The sequence below is a fragment of the Brassica rapa genome, chromosome A10 (genome assembly GCF_000309985.2).
Source record: "Brassica rapa cultivar Chiifu-401-42 chromosome A10, CAAS_Brap_v3.01, whole genome shotgun sequence".
In the NCBI taxonomy this organism is placed as follows: domain Eukaryota; kingdom Viridiplantae; phylum Streptophyta; class Magnoliopsida; order Brassicales; family Brassicaceae; genus Brassica; species Brassica rapa.
Window position 1 is genome coordinate 16,803,365 of NC_024804.2, and position 18,285 is coordinate 16,821,649.

Here is an 18,285-nt window from a genome sequence, read left to right on the forward strand (position 1 = left end):
ATATAACTTTTAGAAAAGACACAACCCTTTACACTTCTTTTTCAAAAGACACAACCTTTTAACATAAGTGGACTCACAACCTTTGGAATTAATTGGAATTGGTATTATTAGTAGATTAATAATTCTGAAGGTTTGCAATATTTAGATCCTAATTAGCTGTAGCCACTATAATCTAATATTTATCACTCAAAAGACATTAAATTTGTTTAAAGTATTTACCTATTTGTAATTTAAAAACTGAAAGCAGTCGAAAAAATTGTCAACTTATTATTTGTTTTTAGGCTTTGTTTGGACTTTGTATTAAGTTGGAAGAGTAAAAAATAATATTAATCAAAGTGATAATTATAAATTAACCGCCATTAGCGAGATTATTTTAAAGAAAAAAAAAAGAAATTTGATTCTCTTAATGATTTGATAGAAACAAATCCGAAAACAGCAGAGAGAAGAAAGTGAAACTGCTTTAGAAGAAGAAAAGGCAGAACTCTGCTGCTTCTGCTTGTTCCTCCTCAAAATTCAAAAAGGTAGACACTTTATCTATCCTCTCTTATCACTACACTCTTCCTCCACCGAATGTCGGGCGATTCACCATCGTATCTATGTTTAATTCGTGGAAACAACTAATTGGAACGCTCGTAGATTTGTCAGAAAAGTAGATTTTCCATTTTATACTAATTCTGGGGGGGTTAGAGTATTGCAGCAAGTTTCGTTCAAGTTAGACTTTTTTTATCTAAATCTAGAAAGTCATCGTTTTTATTGGTTTGTTTGCTCAGTCTATGAGGGAGACGTGATTGAATTGAATCTCCTTTCTCTATAAAAGAAGACCACCAACCTTTGATTTCTTAAGCGGTTAGATAATTCAACACCTGTCCTAAGATCAAAGCTTTCGCCTTTTTTTACACGAGTTAGGTTCCTGCACCCAAGTTTCTGCATTTTCTTCTGGGTTTCTTGAATATACTCTAAATACCTAATCTTTTTGTTGTGTAGGTTTACTGAATTGAATCAAAGTGGTTTAGTTGTCTGATGGGGACAGGGAACTCAAAGGAGAATTGGAGACAGGAGTCTTCATCATCGTCTAGGTCAGCTTCTTCACCTTCAGCAGCATCTTCTTCTTCATGGGCTTCTCATCAAAGCTATCCTCAATACGGTCCTGATAGCTATACTTATCCTCCTACACCTTCATATGCTCCTCCACCTCCTGAGTATACACACCCTCCTCCTTCACCTTCATACACCACTCAGCCTTACTCTCAACCTCCGCCTTCTCAAAGCTTTGGCAATAATAAGAAGAGGTTGGAGCGGAAGTACTCCAAAATCTCTGATGAGTACTCCTCTTTAGAGCAGGTGAGCTGAGAATAAGGAATCTAGTTTGCTTTCTTGATGATGATCACAAAGCAGTAGTGTCTTATGTTTTTTTTTTGACAGAAAAGTTTCACATTATTGTTCTGTTTCATTTAGGTGACGGAGGCTCTTGCAGGTGCTGGTCTAGAATCTTCTAATCTCATTGTTGGTATTGATTTCACCAAGAGCAATGAATGGACAGGAGCCAGGTCCTTTAATAGGAAAAGCCTACACTTCATAGGCAACAGTCCTAATCCTTACGAACAAGCGATTACTATCATAGGAAGAACCTTAGCCGCCTTTGACGAGGATAACTTGATCCCATGCTACGGTTTTGGAGATGCGTCGACGCATGATCAAGACGTGTTTAGTTTCAATCCTGATGATAGGTTCTGTAATGGGTTTGAGGAAGTGCTTGGTCGGTATAAAGAGATTGTCCCTCAGCTTAAGCTAGCAGGTCTCTCTCTCTCTCTAGATTTGAGCTTAGTTTTATTAAACGTTAACTAAGCTATTAAACCATTAATGTTTCAGGGCCCACCTCATTTGCTCCGATCATTGATATGGCCATGACCATTGTCGAGCAGAGTGGCGGCCAGTATCACGTCTTAGTGATAATAGCAGACGGGCAGGTTACAAGAAGTGTTGACACTGAAAATGGGCAGTTAAGTCCGCAAGAACAGAAGACTGTGGATGCTATCGTGCAAGCAAGGTTTGGAACATTCTCTGATCTTTTCACTTTGTTCTCTCTTTGTGTCTTTATGATTTGGTTTCTTTGTCTATGGCAGTAAGCTTCCTCTATCAATAGTCTTAGTTGGGGTTGGTGATGGACCATGGGACATGATGAGGGAGTTTGACGACAACATTCCCTCCAGAGCTTTTGATAACTTCCAAGTATGTTACTACTTTAAAGCTCTAAAGATTTAAAGACTCAAAGTTGTTTTCAATCTTTTTGATATGATTTTTTTTTTCTGTTTATAGTTTGTGAACTTCACAGAGATAATGTCAAAGAACAAAGCTCAGTCCTTTAAAGAAACAGAGTTTGCTCTTTCTGCTCTCATGGAGATACCTCAACAATACAAGGCGACATTAGAGCTTAACCTTCTAGGGTAAACCCCCAAAACATTATCTTTTATCTTGGCTTCAAGGTTTTACTCACGAAGTTTTCTTGCAGAAGAAGGAATGGGTATATACCGGAACGATTCCCTCTTCCACCTCCAATGCATGGTGGATACAACAAGCCAAAGGCTACTCCTCGTGTTTCAAGTTTCAATCCGAGTGTACCTCCTTATCCAACTGAAAGCTATTCAGTAAGGTCTAGTCCTGCACCGCCAGCTACTACAACCTCTGCTTCTGATAACCAGGTATGCTTCCAAAAAATCTTTTTTGAAATGGTTGTGAAAAAGTTTGAAACTTACATGTTATTGGTTCTGTGTAACAGCTATGTCCGATTTGTCTGAGCAACCCTAAAGACATGGCCTTTGGTTGTGGCCATCAGGTAAATCCTCTACAACGCACAATATTAATTTTTCTTCTTCTTCTACTACTGAATAGATTATAACATGGAATTGAACTTTGAACTTTGTTTTTTTGTTTTGATACAAGACATGCTGCGAGTGTGGACCGGATCTTCAAATGTGTCCCATTTGCCGTGCACCAATCCACACAAGAATAAAGCTCTACTAGCCTTCAAGCAAGTAGACCAAGATCCACAACCTTCTTACAGTTTCTTTTGGGGATGTAATCACTGAGCTTCCTCCACCGAGAAAGATGGGATCTTCTTTCTGTAAAAAGAAAAGTAATACGTTAGTTTGTTCGTTGATTCACTTTCCTAACTTTGATCTTTGAATTCTTTCATTCTTCTTTGCTTGGAGTAAATGTTGTTGTCAGTGTGTAGTCCTAAGTCTACCATCGTTTTGTTTTCTGCTCTTTTGGTGATTGTTTCTGATAAATTTGATTCTTGAAATTGATTGTAGTGACGGTTTACACTTATCCACCTACTTTTTCTTGCATATAACGAGCCTCCGTGTTAGCTATATAGTGAATGAATCACATGCTGTCCTGAAAAAGGTGGGATTATTAATCAAACAAGATCGTTTAAGCTTGTACTCTTGTTTTGCTTGCCTAACAAAGAAAACATGTGCAAGTTTCGTTATCCATCTTACATTATATAAATTATGTGCGTTTGATGCAACTGATGTTTTACACCGATTTTCATATTAGTGGCATTAGATCCTGAATGTAGATTTGTATAAATCATGTGATATATTCTCATCCATTATCACTACTTTGAATAACATAAAAATTATTTATTGCAGGGATTTGAGGTATCGCATTAAATTCATGTACACACAACCTAACCACTTATCATAAATCGACCCACCAACTATACACATTGAAACATCAACAATAATGACAACTCATATAGTTAATGTGTGATATACATCCCTCGAACTCTACGAGACTAATATCACCATTTTGATCTAATTTCCATGGCTTCTTCTCCCAAGATCACCAATCTCCCTTACAAGAGGCTTTCTCTAGAAGATGATGTCTTCGACGAAACAACAAGAAGATCGTCATCATATCCATACAGGTTCAGATTAATTGTTTTGATGAATATCAATGTAATATTGAGTATTCACACAATCATCATCACAATTCTATGATCTTATATATAGAAGTATTGCATGAAAGAATTTTTTTTTTTGTAATATGACTTTCTTGTATAGGTTAAAGAGAGTGTTGTCACTGAGAGGAAGGAGGAGGATCAGGGTTAGAGTTAAGATTCGGAGATTTAGGGGATTTGTGAGGAAGAAAGCCAGTAAGGTTAAAATTGGAGTTTTAAAAATATTGAAGAGGTTGAAGGAGAGTCAATCACACTTTGGTGATCTCTTTGCTGGTAATTACCTGTTCATGCAAGTTAATCCTTCTTCTCTTAACACTAAGTATGTCTTCGACCGATCTTTTCAAGTTCAAAATGGTAACTTACCTCCCTCTAAAGTATCTCTTCCTAGAGTTCTTATGTAAAGAAGACGTATGAAAGAAAAAGATCGGTCAATCACACTTTGGTGATCTCTTTGCTGGTAATTACCTTTTCATGCAAGTTAATCCTTCTGCTCTTAACATTAAGTATGTCTTCGACCGATCTTTTCAAGTTCAAAATGGTAACTTACCTCCCTCTAAAGTATCTCTTCCTAGAGTTCTTATGTAAAGAACACGTATGAAAGAAAAAAAACATCAATTATATATCCATTTCGAGATAAGAGACTATGGTTATGAGTTATGATTCTCTATTTTTAATTACATTTGATTATGTGTCTGGTCTGTAACTATTTCAACGGGAATGTAAAGTAAAAAACTTATGTAATATGATGGAATTAAAGTAGTTGAAATCGACAAATGTTTTAATATTTAATTGTATTTAATTATTTATACAAAAGGTCATATACATAAGCAAATATTTGAACTCACTGATTTAATTTTGTTTTCGGCAAATTACTCATTTTGTGTCAAAATCTCAAGATGGCAACACTAAGCTAATCAATATACAGAACTCTATGACTAGAGACAGTACTTGGAAATGACGGAAGCAATAACATCTAACAAAAATTAAGTCAATGTTGTTGAAACACTGGACTTTTTAATTGTTTTAAAGTTACATTAAAGTTACATCTAAGATGGATTCCTTATTAAAGCAGTTATATAATGTTCATTAACTTGTTGGGTCGATCTCCAAAAGCATGCCTCTCTTAAACTCCACGTAAGGATGCGCTATTGGCATTTCATCTGACTTTGTTTGCCACCTACCAATACGAAATTTTTATGAAGGTTAAGTAGAGGTGTCAAACATCAAGATCAACATCTACGACACGATAAACACACACATGTTTGCAACGCAGATGTATCAATCAGTGAAGTAACTGAAACCATGCAAAGTCAATTTAAACAATCAGAAGTTGATGAGATTTTTCGAAATTTAAATGTTATAATACATTTCTAAACATGACAAAATCCCAAAAGTTAAATAGATGACTGTGTCTGATAACGCATAGTCCAATTAATTAGTCAAAATAAAAAGATTGATTTAGACTGAGACTTACCTGTAAGATAGGACAAGATGATGAAGGAAAAAAGCAATTTGGAGTTTTCCAAGTTCACCACCAGGACACACTCTTACTCCTCCTCCAAACGCCGTCGTTTTTCTGTTCATCTTGGCCTTATCCTATTTATATAATTTTCAAAAAAAAAAGGTTTCTTATTTCCATTTTTCCCCTTCTCATATGAATGTATCCATTTTCAAATATTTTACTTACGGTCCATCTCATGGGATTGAATTCAAAAGGATTTTCATGGAGAGATGGATCAAGATGTACTGCTGTGAAAATAGGAAACACCTTCCATCCCTTTGGAATCACATATTCTGCGTATTATATTAACATTAATTTACTGAATATATATGTGCTTCTAAATAGTATAAGTTTTATATATGATGATCGAAATTAGCTAACCTTTGAATTTAATGTCGTGAGTAGCTTTTCTATGGACCGTCTTGACAATATTTCCACATCGCAGTGCTTCAGACATGGCCTGTAAATACGATCCAATTAACTTCATGACGTATAGTGTATATATAAAATCAACATATTCAAAAAAATAAAAATAAAGACACTCTGAATATAAAAACAAAGAATATAATCTTACGATTGTAATTTGTAAAGTAGTATAGATTTTTCTGTTTTGTTAACCTGGTCACCAAAACAGTTTTGAACCCAAGAAAAAAAAACAAATAATAGATGGAACCGGCTTATGGAAATGGAACCGGCTTATGGAAATGGAACCATACACATTGGGTGAATTCCATCTTCTGATAATCTTCCCAGTTCAAGAGTTCGCCATCTCCTTTCTTGGCTCTAATGGCTTCATGTTCTTCCTGTACACGTTCACATAAATATATTAGATATGTATATGTATATTATTTTTTTTTGTTCAAATTTTCTTTTTGTTCAAATATATATATATATATATATATAAGTAGAAGATGTATAATAATTAAACCTTGAGTTTTTGAAGGAGACTTGGAGATTTAGCAAGAAAATAGACAACCAAGGAAAGAAGAGTTGCACTTGTTTCAAAGCCCCCAAGCAAAATGTCTAGTACAATGCTAACTTTCTCTTTATAGTTTAGATCCTCATTTGACATTATCACATCTAGAAAATCTTCTTCTCGTAATGCTTTATTCATCTCTTCTTCTTTATTTTCTCTTGATTTGATCATCTCCATAACCCTCGCGGACAATCTCTTCCTTGCCTAGCAAACAGTAAAAATGATTTAAAACTACATATTATATGTATAAATTAGATATAGGTTCTGATATATCTGGATATAGCTTTTAGCCAAAAATGGATATAACAGAAGTACAAAACCCTATAAAGTTGATCTACATGTTATAATTCTTATAAAATGTGTTAGAGAAACTGAAAATCTTACTGCTCAAAATTAAAATACAATTAGTAGCTCGGCTTTTTTCCTACTGTCTGGGAAATTTTAATGTATTAGGAATAGGATCTAACCTTAATTGCGTCTGTATAAGCCGTTCCTGGAAGCGGCACTGGTAATGATATAAACCCTTTCATATAAGATAAAAAATCTTGCAATACATAACGTCTTGCTGGGTCTTCTGGTTTGATGCTCAAGAGTTGGTTTACCATAACACTAAGAGTAAACTGTACGACTCAACCCCAATAAAGATATTACAATTATAAAAGATGGGCTAATTAAGTTTTGTGATGACTAAGTACTATATATAATAAATTAATTACCATTTTAGCTTCGTTATGGAATTCGATTTCTCGGCAATTTTTCCATGACGCTAGCATCGAGATGGAGAGATTCTCTGCGCAGAGAAGAAACTCAGGTTTCGACTTTGTAAGATTGATGAAGCTAATGATAACATTTTTTAGTTTCCTGTGAACTTCTCCAGTGACTAATAAGAGGGAATATTCGCCGAGAATGTCATGCATCGCTTTTGGATAATCTGATGTAAATAACTTCCCTTCGTTTTGAAGTATGAACATGTTCAGTTCTTGTTCACATGAGACTATGGCTTTACCACCACATATATTTGACTTGAATACTTTTCCATACCTGAAAACATATTCAAAATTTAAAAATTATCTCCATTTAGGTTATTGTTTTAGTAGAAGTATTATGTTGCGTTGCTTTAAATAACGGTAAATAATGTATTTAAGGGATTTACATATACCAACAACAACAAAATAAAACAGTCGAATATAAGAATGTCATATATGCAAATTTCAAATAGCTTTAAGCAAAAAAAAAACAAAAAAATTCAAATAGATTTTTTCGTATTTTTATGAATATTAAAATAAAGATGTTCTTCGATATAAGTAGTTATATATTTGTTGACAGAAAGTAGCTATATATGTTTTTCGGGACAAATCATATAAACAAAACGATCGAGTAAAGAATTATTACCGTGAAACATGTTGTTGCAAGAATGTGCCTATGGAGTCTGATCTATGAGGCTTGAAGAAAGAAATAGTTTCTCCAATAAACGGCCATCCCATGCTACCACTTAGAGATGAGTGATGATCTGTTGTTTCATTTTGCTTAGATACTAATTTGTGAAGAATCAAAATAGAGAGAAAGACAAATCCAAACGCAAAAAAGATGAAGACCAGCATTGTCTTTCTAATTAGACTGATCCTCTTTTAATAATTGTGTCTCTCTTATAACTTTATATTATGCCTCTATACACACAAAGAAAGATAGAATATATATAGTGCAAATTTAGACAATTAATTAAGTTTCCCTTTTGTTAGTCAAAAATAATTGTTTTTCAACTTTTGTAGTTGATTAAGTTACTATTTTGTTGTGTTGAGTTGTTGACTAAAAAAGTATGATAATTAAGACCTTCAGATTTCTCCGACTACACAATCGGAATCAAATAAGTGACAATAAAACAATGAAAATATTATGACATATAATGTTATGTAATTTAAAAGTATATTTTTGGCATGTGCCATTACTAATATTTACTATTTAAGATATGTAATATATTTTGGTAGAAGATCAGATTATTGTAAATTGTAATAGATACTAAACCGTTGACAAAAAATAGTAATAGATACTAAACTATCTAAATTCTTTCAAATTTCAAATTTAGAACCAATCGTGCTTTCATAGCAGAATGAATGGGATCTAAGCTACCAACTTGTATCATATATATGTTCATTTTATTCACATGCTTAACAAAAAGGATATATTGAAGAACAAAATTATTTTTATGTAATTAATGAGATTCTCCGTATAATACAATTTATTAATATCTAAAAGGTAAGTTTATCGTCTAAACTATATACAATAAGTCAATCTGACAAAATAATGGAGAATGGAACAGAAAAGTAAATATCAGGATTCAGGAATGTAACAAGAAACTACATGATGAAAGTTTAACGCTCGTGCGTGCAACCTGGGACCCTCATGCAATCAGTTTGTTTGTACGTAAATTACATTTTTTTGCTATCTTTTGACTTCTATCTACTCGTTTGTTTCTTTTCTCTTTTTACATTTTTTTATTGGGTTAGACATTATTAAAAAAAAGAATTTCTTTAAAATATCTCTTTTCAGTTTTTGTCACAAAATAACTATCAAGAAAAAAATGATCAAAATAAATTTTATTAAAAAATAAAAATATATTTTTACCTTATGGTTAACTAATCTAGAGTTTAGAGTTAAGGGGTAAGGTTTTAGAGATAGAGTTGAACCAAATATTAAAATTTTCAAAATAAAAATAAGCTATTTTGGTCATTTTTTTTTGAAGTCTATTTTTGTGACAAAAACTTAAAAAGTGCTATTTGAGAGAATTACCTTTATCAAAATATATAAAATTTTAGTTAATAAATTATATCATTTGGTCGCACACTAACAAAACAATGGAGTGCTTATGTTTCAAATCTGATATGATTTTCTGAATATATTTCTTATTAAAAATTTACATAAGTGAATTGGTCATTTGATTCATTCATAATCCAACTTTAGATGTGAATTTATAACACCTGATAAACACAAAACTATATTAGTATCTAGATCTAGTAAAAGAAATTTTATTTTTCCTTTATCAGGTATGTAAATTTCACTTGTGTGTTTTGTTTTTGTTGGTAAAAAGGTGAACAAGCTTCCTTCTTAATCAACAAAGGTGAACAAGCTAATTTTCAAATAAAAAGGGTGAACAAGCTTCACTTGTTGATAGGCCTACAACCATACGGTCCTCCTGGGTAAAGGCCCATGCGTACAACTTTGGAGGCCCAAATCATCACAATTAGTGGGAATATTCAATCTCGTTTTCTAGAGGTTTGCTTTCTTTGTATAAGTTTGTATGAGACTTGGTCATGCTTGTGTGTGGCCTTTGTGGAGACATGTAACATGTTCAGCTGTCTTTCGATTGTACCAAGTTTGTTTTGTTTGTTTTAACTTTTTTTGTAGCAGGTTTGTTGTGATAAACTTTTTTCTCTCCCAAATATTATAGTAATATGAATTAACATAGATTTCATGAGAAGAATATACATACACTAAACTACACAGATAAATGCTAAAACAAGTATATAAACTCTGATTACTCAAAGACGAACATAATAATAACATATTTACAAGCTGTCACATAAGGCGTGAGTGAAGACCCACTATCCACAATTTGCTTTCCGCTACTTATAACTTCATGGACCCCCACCCATGAATCAAACAAACATACCCGGTCTTTATTCTTGTAAAATGAATTAATTATATCTCTATTTCTGACAATTAATATTTATTGTTTTATCATCTTAAAATTCATTTTTAGTTGGTCATATTTCGTTTTCGTACACTTCAATTATAACATTTCATTGTGCCTTTCATGTCCACTCTAATATACTCCAAGCCCCTTTTATTACGCTGCATTATTAGTCTAAAACCCTTTTATCTGCAAAAGTAACCTTTTCGAATACATGTCATACATGTATTTGACATAAGCTCCATCTTGTATGTAAATTTCTCTACTCTTATAATCTTTAATCCTCTTTTTAGTTACGGATAAAACATCTTACAGTAGAAGTATAGAATAAAATTTTAAAATTAAAAAACGAAAGTTGCAAACTTTAATAAACAGTTTGTTTGTTTGTTTATCATTTTCTCTTCCCTTTACCCTTTCAAGCGCCACTTTTTCTTCCTAAATCCTCTCTCAAATCTCTCTCTCAGTTTCCGATAAAGGAAAAAACAAAAGCTTCAATCTCAATCTTTCACTTAGCTGAAAAAGTGTTAACAGACTGTGAACCAGAGAGAGAGAGATGGGAGGTGTGACGTCATCAGTTGCGGCGAAGTTCGCTTTCTTCCCACCGAGTCCAGCCTCTTACAGGCTGATAACCGACGAAATGACCGGACTTCTCGTGATGAACCCGTTTCCTCACCGCGAAAACGTGGAGATATCGAAGCTGCCGACACGTAGAGGAACAGAGATCGTGGCTATGTACGTGAGACACCCGATGGCTACATCAACTCTGCTTTATTCACATGGAAACGCAGCCGATCTGGGTCAGATGTATGAGCTCTTCATCGAATTGAGCATCCATCTTAAGGTTAATCTTATGGGGTATGTGTCAAAGTCTCACTCTTTCCTCTTTTTTTTTTCTTTTTTCATTACAACTCCATAATTAATACACATAGCTCTCGAATTTATTACACAACCTTTGTCTATAACTGTGTTCTGTTTGGTGATGTTTTTGTGGATTTGATCAATTGAATTAATTTTGTTTTAGCCGTTTTTTGAAAATCTTAACTTGGTTGTGTTCTGATGTTTAAGCTGTTGTTTTGAGTTTATGTCTGAAACTTTAGTTTATAATGATTATTATCACATTAGAAAGAAAAAAACATAACAAGTTTAGATCATTCCTAGCTTGATTCAGCTACATTTGTTTTTTTTTTCTATGTTTTTATTACAGGTATGATTACTCTGGGTATGGACAATCTACTGGAAAGGTTTGTTGTCCTTTAAGAATCAACAAGGAAAGATATTAATAATGGTTATAGAAACTAATTCTGAAAATGTATTGTTTTTTTTTTGTTGTGTGTGATTTTTTTTAGCCAAGTGAGCACAATACATATGCTGATATTGAAGCTGCTTATAAATGTCTTGAAGAGACCTATGGAGCAAAACAGGAAGACGTTATCCTCTATGGCCAATCCGTAGGAAGTGGACCTACGTTAGACCTCGCTGCAAGATTACCTCAGTTAAGAGCTGTTGTTCTCCATAGCCCGATTCTTTCAGGTCTAAGAGTTATGTATCCTGTGAAGAAGACGTACTGGTTCGACATCTACAAGGTAAATAAACTTAATAATTCTTTAATGGATTCCTCATGGTTTCAGGTTTATGTTTTCTTTTTTTTCTTGCAGAATATCGACAAGATCCCACTTGTGAATTGCCCTGTTCTTGTCATTCACGTGAGTTAACTTAAATATCCATTTCTCTTTCTTTTTGAGTTCTTGTCTCTTGAAAAATTGTTTGAAATACACTAAGTTGAATACCATTTTTCAAAAAACCACCCAATCAAAAATACTCTTAACATTTGGGTTTGGTTTTTAGTGATTCTTGTTTAGAATTTAGTATTTAGTGGTAGGTTGGGTTTATAAAATTCTATAAATAGTTTTTAAATATTTATAAATGATTAAAGATTGTTAATTTTGTATTCTATAAATAGTTATTTTAACATTTATATATGAGTGTTAGTTTTGTCTTTTTCATAATAAACTTATGAAAATGATTCACTTAAAAGTAAATTTGAAAAATAGTATTAAATTAGAGGGAAATTTAGAATTTTCCTTTTTTTTTCTGGAATCAAATGTTTTAACTCTCTGTGGTTATTCATCTTGATGCAGGGAACTAGTGATGAAGTTGTTGACTGTTCCCATGGAAAACAACTATGGGAACTCTCTAAAGAGAAGTACGAACCGCTTTGGCTCGAAGGCGGTAACCATTGTGATCTAGAACAGTACCCTGAATACATCAAACACCTCAAGAAGTTCATCGCAACCGTAGAGAGATCTCTCTCCTCTAGGAAGAGCACATGCCAATCAGAAACCCAGAGCAGCGATGTTGAAATGCCGAGGCAGAGCGTTGACAGAAGAGAGAAGCCAAGACAAAGCGTTGATAGAAGGGATAAAGAGAAACCACCAAAGAGTCAGTCCAAGAAGAGTAAGCTGAGAATCACTTTTGAGCAGCATTTGGATCGGTCGAGGAGGAGCGTTGACCTTCACGAGAAGGCAAGGAAGAGCGTTGACCACTATAGTCATCATCATCAGAATAATCATGAGATTGAGAGAGGAAGGAAGAGTGTTGATAGATTGGACAGAGTACGGTCGGAATAAACATGGAGAAATCTATAATACGTACATATTGTTGTTACAGAACGAGACCATTTGATCTTGATCTTGATTGCAGTTCTAATGTTGATGTTTTTTTCCTTGTTTTGTTTGCGAGTTATTCTGTAGTTTATTTATTTGGGGTGTTATTATCTGAACTGGTGAAGCTTAATGTCTTAAGCAAACAATTGAGTGAGATTAGGACTTTGCATTAGCATGGATTTTACAATGTCTACAGTTCAATTTTATAAACTTCAGAATTTTTTTTTTTAATGAAACATTTTAGTGTGGGTTTTTAAAAATTTAAAATTATCTATCAAATATAATATTGTTTTATATTTAAACTATTACATATTAATATATTTTATACCTAAAGCCTAACTGAAATAAGTACCAATGCAAATATTGTAAGCCTCATCAAACTTCACCATGTAAATGTCTAAGAAGACAATAAGAGTTGTCTATGTTTTGGTAAATATTGTATTCTTGGTGCAGCCAAACTAATGGGTATCAATTTGGGCTTAGTTTAACGGCACAATATATCAGTCTCAGCAACTAAAATTAGTTTGCGTCAATAATTCAGAACTGTTTTCACATTTTCTTACAATCTATTTTTGGACTAATTATTTTAAGATACTTTCTAAAATTAGTGTATAAAATTCATTTTACTCTCGTATCCATCAATTTTCCTAACTTTTCTCATCTTGGAAAACATTTAAATTCATTCACTATCACATGCCTCGTTCTTACATCCTAAAGCTTTTGCAGTGTTTCTCCCTATAGTAAAAAGAACAAAAATCCAAAAACATAATAATAGTACTACTGCCTTAGCTTTTGGAATATCCTCTTATTAATCTCAATAAAAACAAAAAAAAAATGGCACGCCAGTTTATCGTATTTGCTCTATTGGCTTTCATTGTTGCCACCGCTTTTGCCGCCGATGCTCCCTCAGCTTCCCCTAAGAAGTCTCCGTCTCCGACCACCGCACCAGCAACCAAGACTCCTACTGCCCCAACGAAGGCTCCTACCGCCACACCAAAATCTTCATCCGCTAATGCGCCTAAGTCATCTTCAGCCGCTTCTCCCAAAACATCTTCCCCCGCTGCAGGAGGACCCGCCGCCGAGGATGACTCCTCTGCCTCTGGTCCCAGTGACAGCTCCGATGCACCTACCGTGTCCTCTCCGCCAGCTCCCACACCCGACAGCACATCCACTGCTGATGGACCAAGCGATGGACCCAGTGCAGAGTCACCAACCAGCGGTGCCGTGTCCACCGTCAAGCTCTCTGTTGCTGGCATTACAGCCGCCATCACCTTGTTCTTCTTTTCTTTCTAAGTTAAATTAGTCCATATTTTGCTTAGAAAGATTGTCGTCTAATCTTTCAACATGAGACGTGAACTTATTATATATATATACACATACGTTTATAAGTTGAGATTAATTGGAGTTACTCTAAACTCAAAAGTCGATATGAATTTTTGTTAGAAACAATGTTTCATATTTTGTTTAATATAATAAAGTTTTGTGGAAACGCATATTCTTCTGGAAAATAAAATGGAAGAAAATGTGTGGGTCAATAGAGAGAGAACCAACCCTAATTGCGCTTTTTGCATGGATGTTTGGCTCTGATTGGTTCCCTTTCTCTTTGTCAGCTTTATTGATTCATCTTCAGCTTTTTCTTTATGGCAACGTCAGGGTCTCTGTAACTCCAAAATTTGTTTAAGTTTTACCCCTTGCTTGAAATACTAGTCAAATCCAGCAATTATTAACCAGGATTTTAAGAGAGTAATATCCCAAAATAGCAAAATAATATTTTTTTTTTAACTATAGCATCGTTTTATAGAAAGTTTTTCCGAAAAATATCTGTATCTTTAAAAATTTCATTCATATTTCTCAAAATCCTATTTTTCCTATATATTTTTAATTTAAAAAAAACATTTATACACACGATTGTTATATCTTATATCTAGTTTTTTCTCTATAGGTGAAAGCAATATGTATTTTATTATGCCTTTTTTTTTTAAAAAAGATGTATTTTATTATCACCAAATAGTGGAATTTATATGCGACACCCCAAAAGTATCTTCTAAGCCTATCACGTTCAGATAGCATTTAACCAACATTATTATATTTACTAGAATCCACATTTTGTAAATTTGGAACCCCCACGCACACGGCCACACCCTTATGCATTAGAAAGTGCATAAAGTAGGGTTTACTTAAATATTGAACCCATCAAATCTAATTGCGTTGAATAGGTCTGGATATTTTTACCTCGACCCGAAATACCTACCTAAACCCGAACCGTAAAAACCAAAATCGAATCCAAACTGTTATACAAAAATATCTCAACGAAACTTATGAACTAAGTACTTGGGAGTTTTGTTATAACCTGAACCGAATCGAAATTCAAACTAGAATCCGAAAATATCTAAAATTAGTTAAATATTTAATGTTTCTATATATGTTAAGATGATTTAGATATTTTAGAGTATTCAAAAAAATACTTTGAATACTTTTAGTTAATTTAGATAGTTTAATTATTTTTAGTCAGATTTGTGAATAATTTATATATTTTGAAAAAAAAAAATTATCAGTTTTTGAAGTTTAAAAAATATATTTTTGAACAATTTCAAACATTGGTTACAATCCGAACCGAACCCGGAAGGAACCGAACCAAACCCCACCTGATAATTAATAAAATAAAAATCCGAATCAACCGAACCAAAATCGATGGAACTCCCGAATGTCCAGGCCTAGCGATAAACGAACTATATAACTTGATTAACGACTTAAACAAGTTGTATGACCTTACATAATTGCAGCCTAAGAAAATGTAAAAAGACAAGATAATGCATAGAACTAATTTATATAGTTTTTATCAAAAAAAAAAACTAATTTATATAGTTCACGTGAATGTTATCACGAACGAAAAATCTATTTTCTTCTACGGAAGGTGTCACCAAACTGACAGTAAATGATCAGGATACTACTGTACTATATATCACTTCATTTGTCATTGCTGTCGGTGGTAGAAAAAGTTGAAATGTATTACATATATTGGCTCGAAAAATCACATGTGGATTAGTTTCCGAAAGGAAAACTCATGTTTAACATGTTTGATTATTGGTTAACTCATGTTTATATCTATTAATATAAATGTTGGAGCTCCTAATGTAATAAAGAACCCAAACCTTTTAATGAATCCGTGTATCTAAATATCAAAAAGTAAAAACAAAGTGTTTTTTATGAAAAGTTGAAAATAAAAATCTCATAATTAATCAAAAGTCTTATACACAAATGTATAATCTATCCAACCTTTACTATCTTCAGACACATCCAAACAGAATCCAAGATTACAATACAATCATCGAATGACTGTTTGACACGTGTCAAAAGTACCATCACTGTCAGCTTTCCTTTTCCCTCCACCTACATACTTTCTCGAGTGAGAGAGAAAAAGGAGAACAGAGAAAGAGTTAATCAAGAGTGAGAAAGAAACAAAGTTGAAGAGAGAGAGAGAGAGATCGGAGATGTGTAGTTTAACCAGTCCGGCCGGCGAAGTTAATCAGAGCAAGAGAAGATCGAAGAGGATCAAGAAGAGGAAACAGATGGAATCAACTTCCATGGACAAGTCTCCTTCGAATCTCGAAACGTCTCGTAGGCAGATCAGGAGGAAAACGAAAAGACCCAAGTTTCTGAGTCTCAAGCTCGAACTCGGCACCTCTCACGAGATCGAAGAGAGTCGTGGAACCACAAAGAGCAAGAAGAAGAAGAAGAAGAAACAAAAACAGAGCAAGACTAAAGGAGTTGATACGACAGCGTTTAAGGAGAAGAAGAGAGCGGAGACTGTGGGAGGAGAGAAAGAAGAAGAGCATTACGACAACGTTGCAGCTTACCTCTTCAGCTCCGCCACCGACAGCTCAATGTCCTCGATCCAAGATCTCCTCCCTTCCTCCGCCGTCCACGTGGATTGCGGCGGAGGAAGGAATCTGCCTCCGTACGACCGTCAAGAGCACGGCGGGTCGTCTTCTTCTTCGCTGTTAAAGACGGCGATGAGGAAAGGAGCGAGCAAGGAAGAGGAGACGACGGAGGAGCGGTGGGTGAGTTATTCGGAGGTTGTGGAGGAGGTGATGAGCCGGAGCGGAACTCCACGGTGTTGCGGTGGAGATGGAAAAGATGGACGGCGTTCGCTGGCTCTGAAGCTTGATTATGAGCAGATCATGGAGGCTTGGTCGGATAAAGGTACTCTTTATGTCGACGGAGAGCCGCCGCAGACGGTTCCGGACTTGCATGGTTCAGCTGATGTAAGTAAATATCTATCTCAAGCTTTTGTCTTTTTATATATTTTAATCAATGTTTTTAATGAGGTCACGACTCACGAGTGTTTCGTCTTGAAATTGTAATGATGATAGCCTGATTAAATTATTAAGCTTTGACTATACATATATAATAACTTTTTAATTAATAAGAAATCATTTGTGAAATCATGAAAGCCTATGGAGGTTATCAAATCATACGCTATAGTACTATTGGCAAATGTACGAAGAAAACTATTTAACATTTTGTTTTGAACTTATAATCCCTATTAATAAAGCTGGGTTAACAAGATTTGATACTAAGCAAGTGTGATTTGATGGTGATTTAGGTGTTTAATGGCGGCGGAGACTCGGGGAGTTTATGGACGGTGCCTGAGATGGAGACGACGGAGAGATTATGGAGAGGGCATAGAGAAGCCAGCTTGCTCCGGTATAAGGAGAAACGACAAAACCGTCTTTTCTCTAAGCGGATTCGATACGAAGTTCGTAAACTCAACGCTGAGAAACGTCCTCGTGTTAAGGTAACGTTCTATTGTTATCTTTTGTATGCTACGGGATGTAGATTTGGGTTATGAACATTAAAGACGATGGCTACAGTGTTAGGAAACATTAACTGATTGAACTCATCGAGAACTAGCAGTGTTTGATGCATGCAGGGATGCATGGAACTGCTGCTGGTTCTAATTAGTCATTGGTTTTGGTTTATCTCTTTTCAGGGCCGGTTTGTGAAGAGAGACGATTAGTAAAACCCACTAAGAACTGGTGGTTTAGACTTGTGGTTTGTGGACATACTAGTCTATTGAAATAACCAAGAGGCGGAACCGGAGTAGACCGAGACATGAAAGGTGTTGGTCTGTATAGGGGTCTCGACCAGCTCGGTTATGCAAAACTTTCGGTTTGTTTGCAGCTCTATTATTGAAAAAGTTAACTAATTTGTACCAAATCATCTGAACAAATAATAATAACGAAAGTGGATATCAACCACGCATCATATTTCTTGTTTTATTTCTTCAGCATGTAAGAAAACTAATTGAAAGTATGGAATTCTCTGAAAACTTTGACAAATATATTACATGTAAACATATTAGTTTTAAAAATTCGAGGAGATGACATACAGAATTTATATATGCATATGACAATCCTATCAAGTTATTATTCTTGGCTGATTTTATGTTTACCGAGAAGTTAACAAACAACAATTTGCCAAATTTGTTTA

The 18,285-nt window shown here is 34.3% G+C and overlaps 6 protein-coding genes across 10 annotated transcripts; 5 read left to right on the plus strand and 1 right to left on the minus strand.

Annotated features, from left to right (window-relative positions):
• The first annotated feature begins 230 nt into the window (after window positions 1-230).
• On the plus strand, window positions 231-3,331 carry LOC103846485 (E3 ubiquitin-protein ligase RGLG2). 3 transcript variants are annotated; one of them, XM_009123416.3, is made up of 10 exons: window positions 231-521; window positions 771-846; window positions 985-1,341; window positions 1,456-1,795; window positions 1,870-2,047; window positions 2,124-2,229; window positions 2,317-2,444; window positions 2,510-2,699; window positions 2,777-2,833; window positions 2,941-3,331. In XM_009123416.3, exons 3-10 carry the CDS (start codon window positions 1,021-1,023, stop codon window positions 3,019-3,021), a joined length of 1,401 nt encoding a protein of 466 aa, XP_009121664.1. In that variant the 5' UTR covers window positions 231-521; window positions 771-846; window positions 985-1,020; the 3' UTR covers window positions 3,022-3,331. The 3 variants fall into 3 exon arrangements, with proteins under 3 accessions (XP_009121664.1, XP_009121663.1, XP_009121662.1); XM_009123415.3 differs by having other exon boundaries at window positions 232-521; window positions 771-901; XM_009123414.3 differs by lacking the exon at window positions 771-846 and having other exon boundaries at window positions 236-521.
• Window positions 3,332-3,593: 262 nt separating this feature from the next.
• On the plus strand, window positions 3,594-4,723 carry LOC103846486. Its single transcript, XM_009123417.3, has 2 exons — window positions 3,594-3,931; window positions 4,068-4,723. The coding sequence occupies exons 1-2, from the start codon at window positions 3,828-3,830 to the stop codon at window positions 4,363-4,365; spliced, it is 402 nt and encodes a 133-aa protein (XP_009121665.1). The 5' UTR covers window positions 3,594-3,827; the 3' UTR covers window positions 4,366-4,723.
• Window positions 4,724-4,919: 196 nt separating this feature from the next.
• LOC103846487 (cytochrome P450 724B1) lies at window positions 4,920-8,176 on the minus strand. Of its 3 annotated transcripts, XM_009123420.2 has the most exons (10): window positions 8,020-8,105; window positions 7,834-7,951; window positions 7,158-7,482; window positions 6,909-7,061; window positions 6,394-6,645; window positions 6,182-6,268; window positions 5,847-5,925; window positions 5,652-5,758; window positions 5,439-5,560; window positions 4,920-5,141 (listed from the first exon to the last, which is right to left on the minus strand). In XM_009123420.2, exons 2-10 carry the CDS (start codon window positions 7,923-7,925, stop codon window positions 5,051-5,053), a joined length of 1,308 nt encoding a protein of 435 aa, XP_009121668.1. In that variant the 5' UTR covers window positions 7,926-7,951; window positions 8,020-8,105; the 3' UTR covers window positions 4,920-5,050. The 3 variants fall into 3 exon arrangements, 2 of the variants coding, with proteins under 2 accessions (XP_009121668.1, XP_009121667.1); XM_009123419.2 differs by having other exon boundaries at window positions 7,834-8,171; XR_004452382.1 differs by lacking the exons at window positions 4,920-5,141; window positions 5,439-5,560 and having other exon boundaries at window positions 6,040-6,268; window positions 7,834-8,176.
• Window positions 8,177-10,197: 2,021 nt separating this feature from the next.
• LOC103846488 (alpha/beta hydrolase domain-containing protein 17B) lies at window positions 10,198-12,976 on the plus strand. Its single transcript, XM_009123421.3, has 5 exons — window positions 10,198-10,984; window positions 11,334-11,370; window positions 11,476-11,712; window positions 11,785-11,832; window positions 12,268-12,976. The coding sequence occupies exons 1-5, from the start codon at window positions 10,683-10,685 to the stop codon at window positions 12,754-12,756; spliced, it is 1,113 nt and encodes a 370-aa protein (XP_009121669.1). The 5' UTR covers window positions 10,198-10,682; the 3' UTR covers window positions 12,757-12,976.
• Window positions 12,977-13,251: 275 nt separating this feature from the next.
• On the plus strand, window positions 13,252-14,300 carry LOC103846489 (classical arabinogalactan protein 6). Its single transcript, XM_009123423.3, has one exon. The coding sequence runs from the start codon at window positions 13,627-13,629 to the stop codon at window positions 14,083-14,085; it is 459 nt and encodes a 152-aa protein (XP_009121671.1). The 5' UTR covers window positions 13,252-13,626; the 3' UTR covers window positions 14,086-14,300.
• A 1,890-nt stretch (window positions 14,301-16,190) lies between these two features.
• LOC103846490 lies at window positions 16,191-18,074 on the plus strand. The gene is made up of 3 exons (XM_009123424.3): window positions 16,191-17,057; window positions 17,399-17,590; window positions 17,786-18,074. Exons 1-3 carry the CDS (start codon window positions 16,284-16,286, stop codon window positions 17,810-17,812), a joined length of 993 nt encoding a protein of 330 aa, XP_009121672.1. The 5' UTR covers window positions 16,191-16,283; the 3' UTR covers window positions 17,813-18,074.
• The last annotated feature ends 211 nt before the right edge of the window (window positions 18,075-18,285 follow it).